At 39.9% G+C, this 21,820-nt stretch overlaps 1 protein-coding gene across 5 annotated transcripts in view; it reads right to left on the minus strand.

Moving 5' to 3' along the window:
• Positions 1-21,820, minus strand: part of ARMH3 (armadillo like helical domain containing 3) — a 175,519-nt gene that overhangs the window by 149,060 nt on the left and 4,639 nt on the right. For 3 of the 5 annotated variants that reach the window (XM_032608970.1, XM_032608973.1, XM_032608972.1), the window contains exons 2-5: positions 7,537-7,649; positions 4,980-5,036; positions 4,725-4,871; positions 2,019-2,126 (exon numbers count right to left, since the gene is read on the minus strand). The exons of 1 other annotated variant lie outside the window; for it this stretch is intronic. In XM_032608970.1, the coding sequence (XP_032464861.1) occupies positions 2,019-2,126; positions 4,725-4,871; positions 4,980-5,036; positions 7,537-7,638 (414 nt within the window). In that variant the 5' untranslated portion in view covers positions 7,639-7,649. Of the gene's footprint in view, positions 1-2,018; positions 2,127-4,724; positions 4,872-4,979; positions 5,037-7,536; positions 7,650-14,022; positions 14,096-21,820 lie in introns of all 5 variants that reach the window. One more of the 5 variants, XM_032608971.1, reaches the window with a different exon arrangement.

Genomic DNA, 21,820 nt, shown 5'->3' on the forward strand with positions numbered 1-21,820 from the left:
TCTCAGGTCTTTGGCTTGGGGAACTGGGAAGACAGGTATCCCCATTCTGACACAGAATGAATGAGGAAGAACAGAAGTATAGAAAACAATAAGTTCCATGTTGGATATGCCAAACAAGAGGTTTGGATATGCCAAACAAGTGGGTATATTCAGCAAGTGCTTAAAGAGAACAGGTCTGAGACTCAGGAGGAATTAAGGCTAAAGATAGAGACTTAGTAATCAGCAGTATATAGACAGTAGTGAAAACTGTAAGAATGAAAAAGATATTAGGGATTTTACCATATATATATATATATATATATATATAGACTGTAAAAGGTTAGAGCTAAAAACTAACTCCAGGGCTTCCCTGGTGGCGCAATGGTTGAGAATCTGCCTGCTAATGCAAGGGACACGGGTTCGAGCCCTGGTCTGGGAGGATCTCACATGCTGCGGAGCAACTAGGCCTGTGAGCCACAACTACTGAGCCTGCGCATCTGGAGCCTGTGCTCCGCAACAAGAGAGGCCGTGATAGTGAGAGGCCCGTGCACCACGATTAAGACTGGCCCCCGCTTGCCACAACTAGAGAAAGCCCTCGCACAGAAACGAAGACCCAACACAGCAAAAATAAATTAATAAAATTAATAAACTCCTACTCCCAACATCTTTAAAAAAAAAAAAAAAAGAACTGACTCCAGGTACTAAATCTTTGTGTATTCCTAATTGCATATTCGTAACGTTTTTATTTTAATAAATTTATTTATTTTATTTATTTATTTGTGGCTGCGTTGGGTCTTCATTGCTGCACATGGGCTTTCTCTAGTTGCAGTGAGTGGGGGCTACTCTTCATTGCAGTGCATGGGCTTCTCATTGCAGTGGCTTCTCTTGTTGTGGAGCACAAGCTCTAGGCATGCGGGCTTCAGTAGTTGTGGCTCACGGGCTCTAGAGCACAGGCTCAGTAGTTGTGGTGCACAGGCTTAGCTGCTCTGCGGCATGTGGGATCTTCCTGGACCAGGGCTCTAACCCGTGTCCCCTGCATTGGCAGGCAGATTCTTAACCACTGCGCCACCAGGGAAGTCCCACATATTTGTAACTTTTAAAAAATAAACTAATCACTATAAGGATTCTTTGGCATACAGATTTCTTTATTTTAAATGTAGTGAATGAGAGAAGACAGGTTCTTCAAAGTTCATATTATGAACAACATTCGTTCAAGATAGTGACAAATACTGCAAATCAGATATTTGATAAGGGACTTGTATCCAAAATATATAAAGAACTGTTACAACTCAACAATAAAAAGACAAATAATTCAATCTACAAACAGGTAAAGGATTTGAATAGACATTTCATACACACACACACACACACACACACACACACACACACACACACATTGCTGGGGAAAATGTAAAATGGTACTGCCACTTTGGAAAACAGTTTGGAATTTCCTCAAAATGTAAACATAGAATTACCATATGAGGGACTTCCCTGGTGGTGCAGTGGTTCAGAATCCGCCCACCAATGCAGGGGAGACGGGTTCGAGCCCTACTCCAGGAAGATCCCACATGCCGCGGAGCAACTAAGCCCATGTGCCACAACTACTGAGCCTGTGCTCTAGAGCCCAGGAGCCACAACTACTGAGCCAGTGCTCTGGAGCCCGCAAGCCACAACTACTGAAGCCCGTGTGCCCTACAGCCCACACGCTGCAACTACTGAGCCCATGAGCTGCAACTACTGAGCCCGTGTGCTGCAACTACTGAAGCCTGCATGCCTAGAACCCAAGCTCCACAACAAGAGAAGCCACCACAATGAGAAGCCCGCGCGCCGCAACAGAGTAGCCCCCGCTGGCCGCAACTAGAGAAAGCCAGCGCACAGCAACAAAAACCCAATGCAGCCAAAAATAAATTTAAAAGAATAAAAATTCAATCATCTATGTCTGAGTCCAAATCTTCTAGTGCATCTAACTGTCTGCAGATGATCCATGAACAGCTGTCAGAAGCAGACATCCACAGGCACATCTACAGCTTATGTCTCACCTTCATGCACAGCTCCGCCTTGTCAAAGCCCATCAGCATGTTGATAATGTCAAACCCAGAGGTAGACTTATTTTTTTGATGGACTCCTCGAATGAGTGCACACAAGGTCTGCAGAGATGAGAGAAAGAATTCTTTCTAGAAAGGAAGTCTCAAAATGCAAAGGGCATTGGATCGGTAGCTTCACACTGCAACCTCAGAACCTTCTCCTTACACAGCTGACATTCAACTGCTCTATTCTCTGAGCTCCAAAACACAGTCTGGGTCTTAATATGTGCAAAATCCAGAAATGAAAAGAGGAACAGCAACTGAAACTTGTCATCCTCTTTTTTTTATTTTCTGGCCATCCACTTTTTAAAAATTACACTGCAAAGACTGGAAGGTGATATTCAAAAATAAGAAACAGGGGGCTTCCCTGGTGGCGCAGTGGTTGCAAGTCCGCCTGCCGATGCAGGGGACACGGGTTTGTGCCCCGGTCCGGGAAGATACCACGTGCCGCGGGGCGGCTGGGCCCGTGAGCCATGGCCGCTGAGCCTGCATGTCCGGAGCCTGTGCTCCGCAACGGGAGAGGCCACAGCAGCGAGAGGCTCGCGTACCGCAAAAAAATAAAAATAAAAATAAAGGGCTTCCCTGGTGGCGCAGTGGTTGAGGGTCCGCCTGCCGATGCAGGGGACACGGGTTCGTGCCCCGGTCCGGGAAGATCCCACATGCTGCGGAGCGGCTGGGCCCGTGAGCCATGGCCGCTGAGCCTGAGCGTCTGGAGCCTGTGCTCCGCAACGGGAGAGGCCACAACAGTGAGAGGCCTGTGTACCACAAAAAAATAAATAAATAAATAAATAAAAAATAAAATAAAAAAAATAAAAAACAGTTCTTGAGTTTGAATCATGGGATTGGTGAAGCTTTCCTTTATTTAACATTAGTTTTAGAATTTACATAATAGTTTACCATTTTTAATAACTACAGAGGTCCCTATATGATAACAACCAATCAATTCAAATCTTAAAAATTCATTACAATCCCCATCCACTACTTACTAGCTGTGTGAGCCTGGACAAATTAGTTAACTTTTCAGTGCCTCATTTTTCTCAGCTATAAAATGGGAATGATAATAGCATTAACCTCATAGGGATGTTGTGATGGCTATGTGAATTAATACTGTAAGGCACTTAGAATACTCCCTGGAACTCTGTTAAAGTTCCTGGAATAGTGCCTGGAACTTAACTTTGTTACAGCTCAATAAATATCAGGTATTATAATAAATGTACTATATTTTTATGGGTCACCAAGTGGCTTAATGTCAATTTATTTTCACTGGACTAAAATCAGTTTATAATTCATGCCCCCACAGTAAGCCACGATAATTACAGGAAGTACAATTTCCAACTTTCATTTCAACTTTCAATTAATGAGTCACTACAACTGTGACGCTCGAAATGTAGAATTTACTGTCCAAGGGTTAACAAAGCTACAGGATAAACATGGTCCACCCCTCTGGGGCATCAACTCAAGAGGTAATTTCTACATTTTACAGATGAGAAAACTGGGGCTCACAAAGTGATCTGCCCAACTTGTAAGTTAGAAACTTAAACCCAATCTACCAAAAGTTCCAACAAAATCCTTTATGCTGTCATCAGTTCTTCATATTCTAAGCTTGTCAATCACTACCCTAAATAGTCAGCCTAATCTAGGCTACACTGGAGCTACTAGACTATAAACTCTAGAAATTTTGCCCATCATTCATTCAAAAAAATTTACTTCTAGAAAGTTATTTGCCAGGCACTGTTCTACACACTAGGAACAAAGTATTGAATAATACTGTCTTTGCCCTCAAGAAGCCTATAATATATCCCACCAGCTCAATGCTTAGCACGTAACAGTAATTCAAGAAATAATGAATGTAGTTAAAAAAAGAATAATGAATATTCCTCACGATCATGCCACTTAGCATTAAGAATAGTGATTCTTAGGGCTTCCCTGGTGGCGCAGTAGTTGAGAGTCCGCCTGCCGATGCAGGGGACACGGGTTCGTGCCCCGGTCCGGGAAGACCCCACATGCTGCGGAGCGGCTAGGTCCATGAGCCATGGCCGCGGAGGCTGTGCGTCCGGAGCCTGCGCTCCGCCACGGGAGAGGCCACAATAGTGAGAGGCCCGCGTACCACAAAAAAAAAAAAAAAAAAAAAAGAATAATGATTCTTAATGTTTTTAGAGTTACAGACCTTTTTGAGAATCTGACAAAAGCCCTCTCTCCAAAAAAAATGTGCATATACACATAACGTACATTTACACATAAAATATTACATGTAACTTCAGGGAGTCAAGGACCTTCTGAAACCTCATGTTAAGAAAATACTGTTTATTTAATTAAGAAAGTCTTCTGATTTTTGCTGTAGACTAATCAACCTTGCCAGAGTTTCCTCTCTCTCTCTTCCTGTCCTCAAGTAATAATAAAAATTCTGTCAAACAATCCTCCTTGGCATTAGATCAAATTATACAAATGGACAAGATAACTACTATAGGCGTCAATTTGTTTAACCAGGAAGATGGCTAAACAAACATGGCATAGATGTTTGATTACTTAAAGAAATAAAGAAAAAACAAAGAAAGCAAGCCTCAAACCTAAGGGCAATTTTAGGTTCCTCAAGTTCCAATAGATGTATTACAATTTCTTTCTCCTATTAAACAAGACTTCCCCAGTCTCCCAGCCTTGTACCTGCAATGCATTGACCACTCGAATTGGATGCTCCTCTCCCAGAGCCTGGATGCAGTGTTGAAATAAGCAATTAATATTTTCCTTGATCTTCATTAACTCCTCACCATCAAGAGATTCCAGCTTGCCTTCTAGGTACTCTAAATTCACCTAACGAGGAAACAATAAGGGCCTGAGTGCATTTTTACTGCAGCACCTAGAACACATGTGAAGGTAATCTCAGTTACAGGAAAATCCACAGGTGCCACCAAGTCTTACCTTCATAAGGAAGAGCTCCTCCCAAAATCGAGGACTGCACTTACTAGGGTCCTCTGTCTGAAACCGGAAGATAAGTATATTCAATATCCCCAGCTAACACCAAAGCATTAAGAACACATTTGAAAGGGTCACTACACATTTAACTTTGAAAATGCTTGGTCATTCCAAACAGCTATAATGGGGAACAAGTTTTTTGGGTTCTTTTCCCAAATGGAAGACATTGTGCATGGATATATATTCCCTGCACCAAAAGTTAAATGGCTCAAAGAACCTCCCTCAAATCTTTCTCTTCTTAGCAAGAAAAGAACCTAGCCATCTGAGTCAGTTAGTCATATTATGATATATCCCCATTGTATTTGTATGGTACTCAGTTTTCAAAGCCCATTCACATACATGAAATACAATGGCCCAGTGAGCCAGGCAGGGTAGATATTATCATTATCCTCCTTTTAGGAAATAGAGTCCACAAGACTTACACAAGTGCAGGAGCCAGAACCCAGATCATCTAAGTAATACTGCCATGATTTTTACAACATCCTGCTTCTACTTGCCCTCCCGTATGCATTTAGTCCTCTGTACAGAGCCTGTAATACTCTCTTTTCTTACTTCAAATTGGTCCATAGTTAGTAAAATTATGGTGCTAAAATCCAAATGTTCTTAGCAATAATTTTCAAACAGAAATTCTAGGAAGTTAGAGGCTTCTGGTTAGTGAGTGAAATAAGAAAAAGAGAACCCTTACTTCACAGGAAAGCTAATGACATAAAACCAGTATGTCAATTGCCTGCTATCACCTTACCTTAAATTGACCTTTTAAAATTACTACCAAGAACTAATGTCTTCATTAGATAAGAACTTCTGATCAAATAAGAAGATATTATCCTAGGAATCTCCTCTGGCTTTTTAATTGAGAATGACATAAAGAAGCAACATTTCTGGCCTTCTAATAATGTTCTCATTTAGTGAATTCTTTCTATTCCTTTCTCTCAAGTCCTGCTCCCCAAGAGGGGCCACACATTGACCCTCACACTTCTGTAATATCATTTTGTTGTTTATATATGAAACAGGGAATTCATGGAGCTGGCATTTCCCATGCTCAAAGCTCTCTCAAGCAGGAGTCATATGTATACCAAGCTTATTACTTAACATAGAAAGAGCCCTAATAGGATCCTAATAACCACTCATTTTCTCTGTATAGCCACCTATACTGCCCTGGGCAATTCTGTATTAACTGTCTGCATGTCAAACTTTGTCTCTAAGGCTTGCCAAGAATTAGATGTTTTACTTGATCAAGTTATTTATCCAAGGCCATGTGGCAAAGTTGAACAAGGACTCTGGAGTCAGACACTAGGGTTCAAATCACAGCTCCTTCACTTTCTAGCTGTGACTGCCAGTTTTCTCATTATCATGCTCTTTTACATGGCACATGTAAAAACATAGCCTTTTTGCAGCATTCTTGTCAGAATTAGAGCTAATGTGTTTGGTGATGCATTTAGAACAATGTCAGGCACATAGTAGGAACTCAAGAATCTCCCTCAAATTTTTCTCTTCTTAGCGAGAAGTGAACCTAGCCATCTGAATCAATTAGTCATATTATGATGCATCCCCATTGTATTTGTATGTTGCTCAGTTGTCAAAGCCCATTCACATACATGAAATACAACGGCCCAGTGAGCCAGGTAGGGTAAATATTATCATTATCCTCCTTCTAGGAAAGAGAGTCCACAAGATTTACACAAGATATGGTTAACTCCTTTTACAAGTATTACATGTTTTAAATGTTTACATGTACTACTAATGACTAGGATTTCAGAAGTCAAGTACATCTGCAGGGTATCTAATCACTCTAACCTTCCCTGATAGGGTACATTTTACAACACAGGCTTGGACCATGGTCAATAAGCAGTTCTGAAGACCCAAAGAAATCCCCTAATCTAATTGCTAATAATTCCTCAGTCTTCTCATAGAATTGGAAGATGAGATAGTCTAACTAAGCAATTGTTCTGTCCACTAACAACTTGAGATGGAACATAATAGTGCATCTTTTTAAAATATCTGAATTAGATAGAATTCTAGAGCCAAAAGGAAATTCAAGGGACATCTAGGATAGAAAGGTCCTTATGTCAAATCATAAGGGGACTTCCCTGACGGGCCGGTGGTTAAGACTCCACGTTTCAACTATAGGGGGCACAGGTTCAATCCTTGGCCAGGGAACTAAGATCCCATATGCCACGAGGCACAGCCAAAAAAAAAAAAAAAAATCATAAGGAAGAAAAGTCTTATAGATATCAGAAAAGTTTCCTGAGCCTTCCTCCCTCCTTTCAATTGTTTTACCCAGCTCAAGGCAACAGTCTATAAGAACAACATAATAACAATCTATATTAATTAACACATGATCATAATTTCTACCATGAGAGAGCTCACCCTCACCCTTGTTCTCTCTCTTTCTCCCTCTGAAGAACTAGAAGGTAGGTAGCAGGCAGAGGTGAGGTTATTTCTCATTTTGGAACAAGAAACTAAGGAGTCAACCTGTGCCCAATGTCAGGGCTCCAGGCCTTACCATGAAGATCTCATCATACATCAGCACCACTTTTTCCTTCAGTGGTTTTTTGTAGGCTGAAGATTTCCTGAGCAAACCCCCTCGTTTCTCTACCTGTGCCATGGTTAGAGAATCTGTGAAAAGAAAGCCACAGTTAGTGCTAGAAATGCTCTCTAAGATGTTGGAGAATCTACTGAAATACCTTTCAATGGGAAATTTTTTAGGAAGAAGAAATGATAAACAACCATGCTATAGATTTTGTGCATCTGTCCAACGCCCCCTTCTCTAACCAGGTAATTTCAAGGTTTAAATCATTACTTGGCTTACAGCACAACACATTTTACATCCTTAAAACATGCCAGTGGACAAGACTTAAAGAAGATGCAAAACCAAGCAGGAAAGTGTAACTAGCTCCATCTGTAATAAGTCTGGCCATATATCTGACGCTGATGGAAGGAAGGCTGCAAAGCACACGCTGCCCACAGACTGATGACGAAGTTAAATTTCAAGTATTGATCGAGCTTAGGACCATTAAGACAGGAAGTGTGCTGCAGACTGACGTGCTCCATTGATTTCCCCAAAGTAAGCAGGTCCTCCTCACTGCAAAGTACTTGCCCTTCACTGCCTCATAAATCACACTGCACTTGACCATCTTCAGAAATTCCTCTGGAAAGAGACCCAAGGCAGAAAACAGCAGTTAAAAGACCAAAAGTTAAATTTAATTTCAAAATAACCAAAAATAACAATATATTCAAGTTTCTATTTTTAATATTTATTTATTTGGCTCCACTGCGTGTTAGTTACAGCACACGGATCTTCATTGCAGCATGCGGGCTCTTTTAGTTGTGGCACGCATGCAGGATCTAGTTCCCTGACCAGAGATGGAACCCGGGCCCCTTGCATTGGGAGCTCACAGTCTAAACCACTGGACCACCAGGGAAGTCCCTCAAATTTAATTATACATATATTTGTAACACTGTACTGCAGATCAAACTTCAGAGTATTTTTTTTTAATTCTATATAAAAGCAGTTCCATGAATTATGCTCAAATTTTCCCATCTTGCTTCAAGGAATTCTCAATTTTTTTCAAATGAGAACTTGAAACCCCACAGGTCTCCATGTGGATTTACACATATTCTCTCACTTCCCAGATTCTTTCTATTGTTGACAAAATTCCTCTCTTTCTCTTAAATCCTAGGCTCTAGTTGTGAAACTTAATCTCACCCAGTAGCAAGTATGGATGGTAGTGAGGAGACTGATTTCACTTCCAGACAAATCCAACACAGCAAAAAATTAATTTTGTTCAATGATGTTTGGAAAATATATACTACCTTGCAAATCAAAATTTTGTTTAAGGAAGAGATGCATCCAATAGCATAAAAGACTGTATCTCAAACATCATCTATCTCTAATACATATAGCCAAAAAGGAGATTCACTTTTGAGCACTAAAAGCACAGAAAATTTCGACTTGATGTTAAGCATCCTTAGCACAGGGACTATATCTTACACTTTTTCCATAAGCACTTGGCTCATGGTAAATGCTCAGAGTATGCTTATCACTGACTGATTCTAAATGGTGGAGACCTGAGAAGTCCTAGGTCTGACCTAAAATTTTAGTTAGATCTGTCTCTATCAAAGCCTCACTAAGCCCTCAAATTCCTTTACGATCCAGAGAAAAATGAAGGAAAAAATAACAACAAAAAAAGAAGATTCTTTCAGGCAATTTATACTATATTGATCATGGCTTTGCCTTAAAGCATGAAATACAGCCTCCATTCAAAACATTCTTGTGTCTTTTAAATAGGTTGTCAAGAGGGAGATGTCCTTATCGGGGGAAAATAAATTGGAAATCAAGAGGATCCTATTAAAATAAATCAAAAGCAATGCAATTCTAAGCTTAGTGGATACAGACCTTTCATGTGCTCAGCTTCAACCAGTTGATTAACAAGAACAGTGGGAACCACAAGTCCCTGGATGTCAAAAGCACATGTTTACAAACATCTCCCTCTGAGGATTTATAATTAAGTTACTGCTAATCAATGTCCAGCCCAAATCTAATAAACTCACTTTCTCTATTTCAGAATCAATACTTTCTAATAAGCAAAAGGGAATAGGAGAGGCGGGAAAAACAATTTCAACCCAAAGTACCAAATTTCCTAAGAAATTAAACTGTTTTTATCACTCTCCTTCCATTTGGAACAGGGGGAAATTCAACCAAGGGCCTCAACACATTACTCTCTGTCATCATCACAGGCACCTGGAATTTACCACCCAAGCTGTCTGAAGTGTGACTGGAAACTAACAATATAAAGTCTCCTCCTTCTGCCAGCACTTCTACCCATTGAGCACTGCGAAGAAGGGTGTTTCTAGGGTAATAGATTGGAAGAAGTGTAGAACTCTTACAAAAGTCTTTCTGGGGTCTCAGAAATTAAGCTTGTGCTTCCAAATTTGAAAGTAAAATATCTGACTGGTAAAGCAGTAAACTGGAATACATCAGTAATGTGAGTATAATCTGTTTATATCCTCCCAGTGTTTCTTTCCTCTTTCACAATCCTCCCCTGCTGTAGAGAGAACGAGTACCAGCTGAGGAGCAGCAAGACATAATGGAACAAACAACCGGCAGAACTGAGACTAGAACACAGCTCTCCCAACCAACTAGATGACACTGAGTAAATCATTGTGCTTCTCAGTTTCCTTACAAGTAAAACTAGGGGACTGGACTAGACATATCATCTAATGATTCTCTTAGCATCCCTGAAATACCACAAACACATAGGGAACACCTAAATATTATAAAGCACTAGTTTAGGCACTAAGGTGTTACAAAGAGGAAACTACAGACCGGATCCTCTAGGAGCTCACAATCTATTAGCGGAGACAGGCACAGAATAACCCACAGCACAAGGCAAATCATGAGAAATAGAGTAAAGGTACAAAGAAAATGCTATGGGACTACAAGGAAGAGAAAGAAGCATTCTATGAGTACGCTATGACCTCTGTTGATCTAGGCTTTTAAATCCTTCTAGCGAAGAAGTAAACACAGCAAAGCCACAGCAATCCCACAGAAATGTCATCTTAGACATTAACACAGTTTCTCAGAAATAAGACATACAGTAGACAAAGTATAAAAAAGAATTAGGCAACTTTTCAATACTACTTTCACCTACCACCAAACTTAGGAATGGCTTCAAATCCCCCAAACTCAATGGTAAATCAATGAAGTCTTTCATTCCTAAACCTCAGGGACTGCTGGTCCCATGACCTGCAGCACAACTTCTCTCTGAAAGACCAAAGTCATACAACTTTTTTTTTTTTTTTAGTCATACAACTTTTTAAGAACTATATCTTAAAGCAATCCAGCCACACACTTCTTAAATGCACATCAGTTCACATCCCTACAGGATAAAATAATCAAATATCAAAAACCTAAAGCCAAACACTTCCAATGTCTTACAAGCAAGGAATGCTAGTTACACTTAACTAAGTATTCATTTATTTACTGTCTTCTTGAGCACAATACATGCCAACTCTAGTATCAGAAAATTAATAGAAATTCACTCTGATTTCCAGAGTTACCAGTTAATCTATCAAAAGTCTTGGTATTGTATCTATGTGAGATGATGGAGGTTAACTAAATCTGTTGAGGTAATCATTTCCCCAAATACATAAATCAAACCATTATGCTGTATACCTTAAATATATACAGTAATTTCTGTCAATTATTTCTCAATAAAACTGGAAAAAAATCTAAAAAAAAAGTCTTTGGTTTTAGTCCCAATTCTTATACACTTATTCTATAACCTTAAGTTTCCTTTCCCTTCCTGGCTTGAATTTGCCAATCTGTAAAAAGAAGCCATGCCAAGGATGTGCAGAAAAGGGAACCCCTGTACGAATGTAAATTGGTACAGCCACTATGGAAAACAGTATGGAGGTTCCCCAAATATTAAAAATAAAACTACCAGGGCTTCCCTGGTGGCACAGTGGTTAAGAATCCACCTGCCAATGCAGGGGACAGGCACATGAGCCCTGGTCTGGGAAGATCCCACATGCCACGGAGCAACTAAGCCCGTGCACCACAACTACTGAGCCTGCGCTCTAGAGCCCACGAGCCACAACTACTGAGCCCACGTGCCACAACTACTGAAGCTCCGTGCACCTAGAGCCCATGCTCCGCAAAAAGAGAAGCCACCACAATGAGAAGCCCGTGCACCCCAACGAAGAGTAGCCCCTGCTCGCCGCAACTAGAAAAAGCTCACATGCAGCAACAAAGACCCAATGCGGCTAAAAATAAATAAGTAAATAAATTTTTAAAAATGAAAAACAGAAAAATAAAACTACCATATGATCCAGCAATCCCACTTCTGCATATATATCTGAAGAAATTAAAATCACTATCCTGAAGAGATGTACCCTCATGTTCACTGCAGCATTATTCACAATCATCAAAACATGGAAATAACCTAAGTGCCCATCAATGGACAAATGGATAAAGAAAATGTGATATATACATACAATGGAATATTATTCAGCCATAAAAAGAAGGAAATCCTGCCATTTGCAACAACACGGGTGAATCTTGAAGGCATTATGCTAATGAAATAAGTCAGAGAAAGACAAATATTGTATGATCTCAATTATACGTGGAATCTGGGGCTTCCCTGGTGGTGCAGTGGTTAAGAATCCGCCTGCCAATGCAGGGGACATGGGTTCGAACCCTGGTCCAGGAAGATCCCACATGCTGCAGAGCAACTAAGCCCATGCACCACAACTACTGAGCCTGCGCTCTAGAACCTGCGAGCCACAACTACTAAGCCCGCGTGCCACAACTACTGAAGCCCGTGAGCCTAGAGCCCATGCTCTGCAACAAGAGAAGCCACCACAACGAGAAGCCCGTGCACTGCAATGAAGAGTACACCCCCGGTCACCACACCTAGAGAAAGCCTGTGCACAGCAACAAAGACCCAATGCAGCCAAAAATAAATAAGTAAAATAAATTTATTGAAAAAAAAAATTATATGTGGAATCTAAAAAAAGTCAAACACATAGAAATGGAGTAGATTAGATTGGTGGTTGCCAGGGGATGGGGGATGGGGCAAATGGAGAGATGTTGGTCAAAGGGTACAAACTTCCAGTTATAAGACGAATAAGTTCTGGGGATCTAACACACAACCCAGTGACTACAGTTAACAATACTGTATTGTATATCTGAAAGTTGCTATGATTAAATCTTAAATGTTCTCACCACAAAAAAGGAAAAAAAGTGACTATGTGAGGGAATGGATGTGTTAACTAACTTCATCATGGCAATCATTTCACAATATATACGTATATCAAATCATCGTATTGTATATCTTAAAATTATACAATGTTATATGTAAATTATATTTTGATAAATGGGGGGGAGGGCATGGAACAGCTCTCTGTAGGCTTTCAATGCAATGGTCTGGAGTTCTAGGCTCATACTTGTAATGGACTATTAGCAAGTATCACCCTCACTTCACTGTCCAGGGACGCTCCAAAACACTAGTGTAGGTAGATGCTAAGGTAAACATCCCAAAACATTTCAACCAGTATATAAGAAAAGAAAAAGGAGAAGAGAAAGAAAAGAAGAAGGGGAAAGAAGGAAAATTAATAAAAATAAATGTGCCCATCATCTAGGAAGAAAAAAACATGCACAGATCAGGTGCTCATTCAACAAATATTGATCACCTAAGCATTAGGGATACAGCAGTGAACAAGCAGACAAGATCCCTCCTCTCAGAGTTTTCATTCTAGTAGAGGAAGAAAGACAACAAGTTAAGTTGAGACAATGATAAGTATCTTGAAGACAAATTGTCTAGGGGTACTACAACAGATTGCAGATCAAAGGCCTCTATGGGAAGTGATATGTGGACTGAGATCAGAATAACAGAAAGAAAACAGCCATGTGAAAATCTTGGGAAAAGTGTTCAGACAGAGGCAATGGCAAGTGCAAAGGCTCCAAGATTTCAACACACTTGGCATGTTCAAGAAACAGAAATGCCAGAGTGCCTATAGTACAAACATTCCCTTTTTGAAAGGTTTTTGTAAAACTTATTCAGGTGGGGCTTCCCTGGTGGCACAGCAGTTAAGAATCCACCTGCCAAGGAAGGGTTCGAGCCCTAGTCCGGGAAGATCCCACATGCCATGGAGCAACTAAGCCCTTGCGCCACAACTACTGAGACTGCGCTCTAGAGCCTGCAAGCCACAACTACTGAGCCTGCGTGCCACAACTACTGAAGCCCGCATGCCTAGAGCACATGCTCCGCAACAAGAGAAGCCACCACAACGAAGAGCAGCCCCAGCTTGCCGCAACTAGAGAAAGCCTGTGCACAGCAACAAAGACCCAACGCAGGAAGGAAGGAAGGGAGGAAGGGAGGGAGGGAGGAAGGAAGGGAGGGAGGGAGTACAAACTAATGATTTCATTTATATGAAACTCAAAAAGGCAAAATTAGTCTACGGTGACAGACATCAGAATAGAGGTTACCCTGGGTGGGGAGACGAGTGGAAAGGAGCACAAGGAAGCCTTCTGAGGTGCCAGAAACGTGGTTGATCTTGACCTGAGTGGAAGTCACACAAATATGTACATGTGTAAAAGAATTATCAAGTCATACACTTCACATTATGTACACTATTCCTCAACCTAAAATAATGCATGTGCTCATATACGTATATGAAAATTTAACGATACCCATGCAGAACACTAGAACAAAGGCTAATAGGGACCCCACCTTGCACACATAGGACACTGATCTAAAATAATCACCAAAGAGTTGACACTTATTTCGTACTTGCTACATACCAAGCACTGTTCTAAGCACTTTATATACATTAATTCATTTCATCCTCACAACAAACCTATGATCCAGGAACTTTACAATAAGAAAACTAAAGCATGAAGTGGTTAAAAAACAAAAATTTAAAAATTTGCCAGGATAAGTGAAAGTAGGGACTCAAACCCAGAGAGCCTGATGTTTGAGTTCAGCCTTTCACCACTGTACTATACTGAGGAGGAATGAGCAGAAGTAGAGTAACCTACACATAAACAAAGCTGAGCATCTGCAAAGAAACTGAAGAGGTTCCAGGTAAGTGAGGAGGAAAAGTATATGCTCACTGACCTTAATGAACAAACTCTGGAATGTCCAGATATCTTGAGTTTCATCACTAGTTTGCCCATAGGTAGATGTGCCACAGTAGGAAGTAAAAGATAACTGTCTGATACATGCATATGTATATAAATATTGATAATGGTAAAGTGAAAAAGAGACAAATTAATGAAATAGTAGAAAACTTCAGAAAAACTAGAGAGGAATCTGAGTTTCTTTTTTTTTTTTAATAAATTTATTTATTTTATTATTTATTTATTTAGGCTGTGTTGGGTCTTTTGTTGCTGTGCACGCGCTTTCTCTAGTTGCGGTGAGCGGGGGCTACTCTTTGTTGCAGTGCACGGGCTTCTCATTGCGATGGCTTCTCTTGTTGCAGAGCACGGGCTCTAGGCACATGGGCTTCAGTAGCTGTGGCACACGGGCTCTAGAGCACAGGCTCAGTAGTTGTTGCGTACGGGCTTAGCTGCTCCGCAGCATGTGGGATCTTCCCAGACCAGGGCTTGAACCCGTGTCTCCTGGATTGGCAGGCGGATTCTTAACCACTGTGCCACCAGGGAAGCCCGGAATCTGAGTTTCTATTCAAGTTGACAGATATATTCAATACGGTAAACAGAAAAAAAATTTTAACAAGGCTGAAATACACTGATATCCACTACAGGATTTAATTGATACTATTTTAACTGAGCTAAGTCAGTGCTCTGAGGATAATTCTCCACCAAAACTTCATTATGAATGGAAAGATATTGTAAAAAATGCTTTACCCCTGCAGAGCCGTGATCACATGTTTCAGAATCTCCTGGCATGCCTCCTGGAAATGTAGACTCCTAAGCCCCCCCCCCACTACTGAAACAGATTTTTCAAGATAAGGATTAAAGGTCTACATTTTTTTTTTTTTTTTTTTTTTTTTTTTTTTGCGGTACGGGGGCCTCTCACTGTTGTGGCCTCTCCAGCTGCGGAGCACAGGCTCCAGACGCACAGGCTCAGCGGCCACGGCTCACGGGCCCAGCCACTCCGCGGCATGTGGGATTCCCCCTGGACCGGGGCACAAACCCGCGTCCCCTGCATCGGCAGGTGGACTCCCAACCACCGCCCCACCAGGGAAGCCCAGAGGTCTACATTTTTAATAATCACTCCAGTCACTGGTTCTCAACTGGGGCAATTTTGCCTCCCAGGGGACATTTGTCAATGCCTGGAGACATTTTTGGTTGTCACAACTGGGAGGGAAGGTACTACTAGCATCTACTGGGTAGAGGCCAGGGATGCTGCTAAACATCCTAAAGTATACAGAACAGTTAACACAACAAAGAATTATATGGCCCAATAAGTCAATAATGCCGAGGTTGAAAAACCCTGCCCCAATAATTCTGATGCTCACTAAAGTTTGAGAAGTACTCATCTGAGCCTTAAATCAGGCCTTCAAAAGAAAGGAGCATCTGGACAGAAGATGATTTTAAGAGGATGAATAAAACTTCTGCCATCTCTAGAAAGGGCACTGGAGCAATCCTCACCTACTTCCAGCTCATTCTCCCCATATTAACTCACCAACGCATCCCCTTTCCTTAGGATCTTAGCCGCAGTTTGCCCATCTGTGAAGGATCACTACAAAACACACTGACTATAGTAATCCACAATGCCTAGTGAAGGAGATGAAAACCCTGTCTGCCCAAGAGATGTGGCTGAGTCAGATATTACCATTCCACTGTCTGACAATAAGCCATTCACCCAACACACAAGAGGGGGCAATATGTTTATAAAGCCAGAAATAGCCTCCTCCAAGACTCTCCTAAAAAGAGTTCCCTAGTTCCTCTAGATGTGAGGGTTTTTTTTTAATCTTTAGGCAAAAGTTATCTGCTCCGTATGTTCTTCTGCAAGGCATCCCACACTCTCAAGGTAAACACTAGCACTATAATGCAAGGCATTTCTACCTCCAAATACCAACACTTCATTTCTCAAACTAGCTCCTAACATGCCTCTTCCCTTCTGAAGGCCCCAAGGATTTAGCTCACTCGCTGCATTCACATACTGCTGTTCCACATGATTCCCTGCCATACCTTCTCTCAGTAGCATGGGACATAGGTTACCTCAATTGCACCCTATAGATTGGCTCTAAAACCAGCCTATAACTCCTTTCCATTTTAATGGATTTTTACTGCTAGTCACTCCAAGTCTTTCATACCTCCAAAATGAAAATAAAGTGAGGCCTGCATTCTTGAAGCCACCTCTCTAAATTCCCTTCATAGAGAGCTCCAGGACAGGCCACCACTCCTCTGTTCTTTTACAGTTTTTTTATCGAATTTTATTTTACTTATTTTTTTATACAGCAGGTTCTTATTAGTTATCCATTTTATACAAATTAGTGTATACATGTCAATTCCAATTGCCCAATTCATCCCACCCCCACCCCACCACTTTTCCCCATTGGTGTCCATACGTTTGTTTTCTACATCTGTGTCTCTATGTACCATTTTTCTAGGTTCCACATATATGCGTTAATATACAATATTTGTTTTTCTCTTTCTGACTTACTTCACTCTGTATGACAGTCTCTAGATCCATCCACGTCTCCACAAATGACAGAATTTCGTTCCTTTTTATGGCTGAGTAATATTCCATTGTATATATGTACCACATCTTCTTTATCCATTCATCTGTCAATGGGCATTTAGGTTGCTTCCATGACCTGGCTATTGTAAATAGTGCTGCAATGAACATTGGGGTGCATGTGTCTTTTTCAATTATAACTTTCTCTGGGTATATGCCCAGTAGTGGGATTGCTGGGTCATATGGTAATTCTATTTTTAGTTTTTTAAGGAACCTCCATAATGTTCTCCATAGTGGCTGTATCAATTTACATTCCCACCAACGGTGCAAGAGGGTTCCCTTTTCTCCACACCCTCTCCAGCATTTATTGTTTGTAGATTTTCTGATGATGCCCATTCTAACCGGTATGAGGTGATACCTCACTGTAGTTTTGATTTGCATTTCTCTAGTAATTAGTGATGTTGAGCAGCTTTTCATGTGCTTCCTGGCCATCTGTATGTCTTCTTTGGAGAAATGTCTATTTAGGTCTTCTGACCATTTTTTTGATTGGGTTGTTTGTTCTTTTAATATTGAGCTGCATGAGCTGTTCATATATTTTGGAGATTAATCCTTTGTCCGTTGATTCATTTGCAAATATTTTCTCCCATTCTGAGGGTTGTCTTTTCATCTTATTTGTAGTTTCCTTTGCTTTGCAAAAGGTTTTAAGGTTCATTAGGTCCCATTTGTTTATTTTTGTTTTTATTTCCCTTACTCTAGGAGGTGGATCAAAAAAGACCTTGCTGTGATTTATCTCAAAGAGTGTTCTTCCTATGTTTTCCTCTAAGAGTTTTATAGTGTACAGTCTTACATTTAGGTCTCTAATCCATTTTGAGTTTATTTTTGTGTATGGTGTTAGGGAGTGTTCTAATTGCATTCTTTTACATGTAGCTGTCCAGTTTTCCCAGCACCACTTATTGAAGAGACTGTCTTTTCTCTACTGTATATCCTTGCCTCCTTTGTCATAGGTTAGTTGAGCATAGGTGCGTGGGTTTATCTCTGGGCTTTCTATCCTGTTCCATTGATCTATATCTCTGTTTTGGTGCCAGGACCATATTGTCTTGATTACTGTAGCTTTGTAGTGTAGTCTGAAGTCAGGGAGTCTGATTCCTCCAGCTCCATTTTTTTAGCTCAAGATTGCTTTGGCTACTCAGAGTCTTTTGTGTCTCCATACAAATTTTAAGATTTTTTGTTCTAGTTCGGTAAAAAAATGCCATTGGTAATTTGATAGGGATTGCATTGAATCTGTAGATTGCTTTGGGTAGTACAGTCATTTTCACAATATTGATTTCCCAATCCAAGAACATGGTATATCTCTCCATTTGTTGGTATCATCTTTAATTTCTTTCATCATTGTCTTATAGTTTTCTGCACATAGGTCTTTTGTCTCCCTAGGTAGGTTTATTCCTAGGTATTTTATTCTTTTTGTTGCAATGGTAAATGGGAGTGTTTAATTAATTTCTCTTTCAGATTTTTCATCATTAGTGTATAGGAATGTAAGAGATTTCTGTGCATTAATTTTGTATCCTGCAACTTTACCAAATTCATTGATTAGCTCTAGTAGTTTTCTGGTGGCCTCTTTAGGATTCGCTACATAGTATCATGTCATCTGCAAACAGTGAGTTTTACTTCTTCTTTTCCAATTTGTATTCCTTTTATTTATTTTTCTTCTCCCATTGTCATGGCTAGGACTTCCAAAACTATGTTGAATAATAGTGGCGAGAGTGGACATCCTTGTCTTGTTCCTGATCTTAGAGGAAATGCTTTCAGTTTTTCACCATTGAGAATGATGTTTGCTGTGGATTTGTCGTATATGCCCTTTATTATGTTGAGGTAGGTTCCCTCTATGCCCACTTTCTGGAGAGTTTTTATCATAAACGGGTGTTGAATTTTGTCAAAAGCTTTTTCTGCATCTATTGAGATGATCATATGGTTTTTCTTCTTCAATTTGTTAATATGGTGTATCACATTGATTAATTTGCGTATACTGAAGAATCCTTGCATCCCTGGGATAAATCCCACTTGATCAGGGTGTATGATCCTTTTAATGTGTTGTTGGATTCTGTTTGCTAGCATTTTGTTGAGGATTTCTGCATCTATATTCATCAGTGTCACTGGTCTATAATTTTCTTTTTTTGTAGTATCTTTGTCTGGTTTTGGTATCAGGGTGATGGTGGCCTCATAGAATGAGTTTGGGAGTGTTCCTTCCTCTGCAATGTTTTGGAAGAGTTTGAGAAGGATGGGTGTTAGCTCTTCTCTAAATGTTTGAAAGAACTCACCTATGAAGCTCCTAAACTTTTGTTTGTTGGAAGATTTTAAATCACAGTTTCAATTTCATTACTTGTGATTGGTCTGTTCATATTTTGTTTCTTCTTGGTTCAGTCTTGGAAGGTTAAACCTTTCTAAGAATTTGTCCATTTCTTCCAGGTTGTACATTTTATTGGCACAGAGTTGCTTGTAGTAGTCTCTCAAGATGCTTTGTATTTCTGCAGTGTCTGTTGAAACTTACCCTTTTTCATTTCTAAATTTATTGATTTGAGTCCTCTCCCTCTTTTTCTTCATGGGTCTGGCTAAAGGTTTATCAATTTTGTTTATCTTCTCAAAGAACTAGTTTTTAGTTTTATTGATCTTTGCTATTGTTTTCTTTGTTTCTATTTCATTTATTTCTGCTCTGATCTTCATGATATCTTCTACTAACTTTGGGTTTTGTTTGTTTTTCTTTCTCTAGTTCCTTTAGGTGTAAGGTTAAATTGTTTATTTCAGATTTTTCTTGTTTCTTGAGGTAGGCTTCTATAAACTTCCCTCTTATAACTGCTTTTGCTGTATCCCATAGGTTTTGGATCATCGTGTTTTCGTTGTAATTTGTCTCTAGGTATTTTTTGATTTTCTATTTGATTTCTTCAGTGATCTCTTGGTTATTTAGTAACGTATTGTTTAGCCTCCATGTTTGTGTTTTTCATTTGTTTTTCCCTGTAATTGAATTCTAATCTCATAGCATTGTGGTCAGAAAAGATGCTTGCTATGATTTCAATTTTCTTAAATTTACTGAGCCTTGATTTGTGACCCAAGATGTGACCTATCCTGGAGAATGTTCCATGTACAATTGAGAAGAAAGTGTAATCTGCTGTTTTTGGATGAAGTGTCCTATAAATATCAATTAAATCTATCTGCTCTATTGTGTCATTTAAAGCTTGTGTTTCATTATTAATTTTCTGTTTGGATGATCTGTCCATTGGTGTAAGTGAGGTGTTAAAGTCCCCACTATTATTGTGTTACTGTGGATTTCCTCTTTTATAGCTGTTAGCAGTTACCTTATGTATTGAGGTGCTCCTATGTTGGGTGCATATATATTTATAACTGTTATATCTTCCTCTTAGATTGATCCCTTGATCATTATGTAGTGTCCTTCCTTGTCTTGTGTAACATTCTTTATTTTAAAGTCTATTTTATCTGATATGAGTATTGCTAATCCAGCTTTCTCCTGATTTCCATTTGCATGGAATATCTTTTTCCATCCCCTCACTTTCAGTCTGTGTGTGTCCCTAGGTCTGAAGTGGGTCTCTTGTAGACAGCATATATATGGGTCTTGTTTTTGTATCCATTCAGCGAGCCTGTGTCTTTTGGTTGGAGCATTTAATCCATTCACGTTTAAGGCAATTATCAATATGTATGTTCCTATGACCATTTTCTTAATTACTATGGGTTTGTTTTTGTAGGTGCTTTTCTTCTCTTGTGTTTCCCACTTAGAGAAGTTCCTTTAGCATTTGTTGTAGAGCTGGTTTGGTGGTGCTGAATTCTCTTAGCTTTTTCTTGTCTGTAATGCTTTTGATTTCTCCATCAAATCTGAATGAGATCCTTGCCGGGTAGAGTAATCTTAGGTGTAAGTTCTTCCCTTTCATAAGTTTAAATATATCATGCCATTCCCTTCTGGCTTTTAGAGTTTCTGCTGAGAAACCAGCTGTTAACCTTATGGAAGCTCCCTTGTATGTTACTTATCATTTTTCCCTTGTTGCTTTCAATAGTTTTTCTTTGTCTTTAATTTTTGTCAAATTGATTACTATGTGTCTCGGTGTGTTTCTCCTTGGGTCTATCCTGCACTTCCTGAACTTGGATGGCTATTTCCTTTACCATGTTAGGGAAGTTTTTGACTATAATCTCTTCAAATATTTTCTCCAGTTCTTTGTCTCTCTCTTCTCCTTCTGGGACCCCTATAATTCAAATGTTGTTGCATTTAATGTTGCCCCAGAGGTTTCTTAGCCTGTCTTCATTTCTTTTCATTCTTTTTCCTTTATTCTGTTCCATGGCAGTGAATTCCACCATTCTGTCTTCCAGGTCACTTATCCGTTTTTCTGCCTCAGTTATTCTACTATTGATTCCTTCTAGTGTATTTTTCATTTCAGTTATTGTATTGTTCATCTCTGTTTGTTTGTTCTGTAATTCTTCTGGGTGTTTCCTCTTTAATTCTTCTAGTTCTTTGTTAAACATTTCTTGCATCTTCTCGATCTTTGCCTCCATTCTTTTTCTGAGGTCCTGGATAATCTTCACTATCATTATCGTGAATTCTTTTTCAGGAAGCTTGCCTATCTCCACTTCATTTAGTTG

The sequence above is a fragment of the Phocoena sinus genome, chromosome 16 (genome assembly GCF_008692025.1).
Source record: "Phocoena sinus isolate mPhoSin1 chromosome 16, mPhoSin1.pri, whole genome shotgun sequence".
In the NCBI taxonomy this organism is placed as follows: domain Eukaryota; kingdom Metazoa; phylum Chordata; class Mammalia; order Artiodactyla; family Phocoenidae; genus Phocoena; species Phocoena sinus.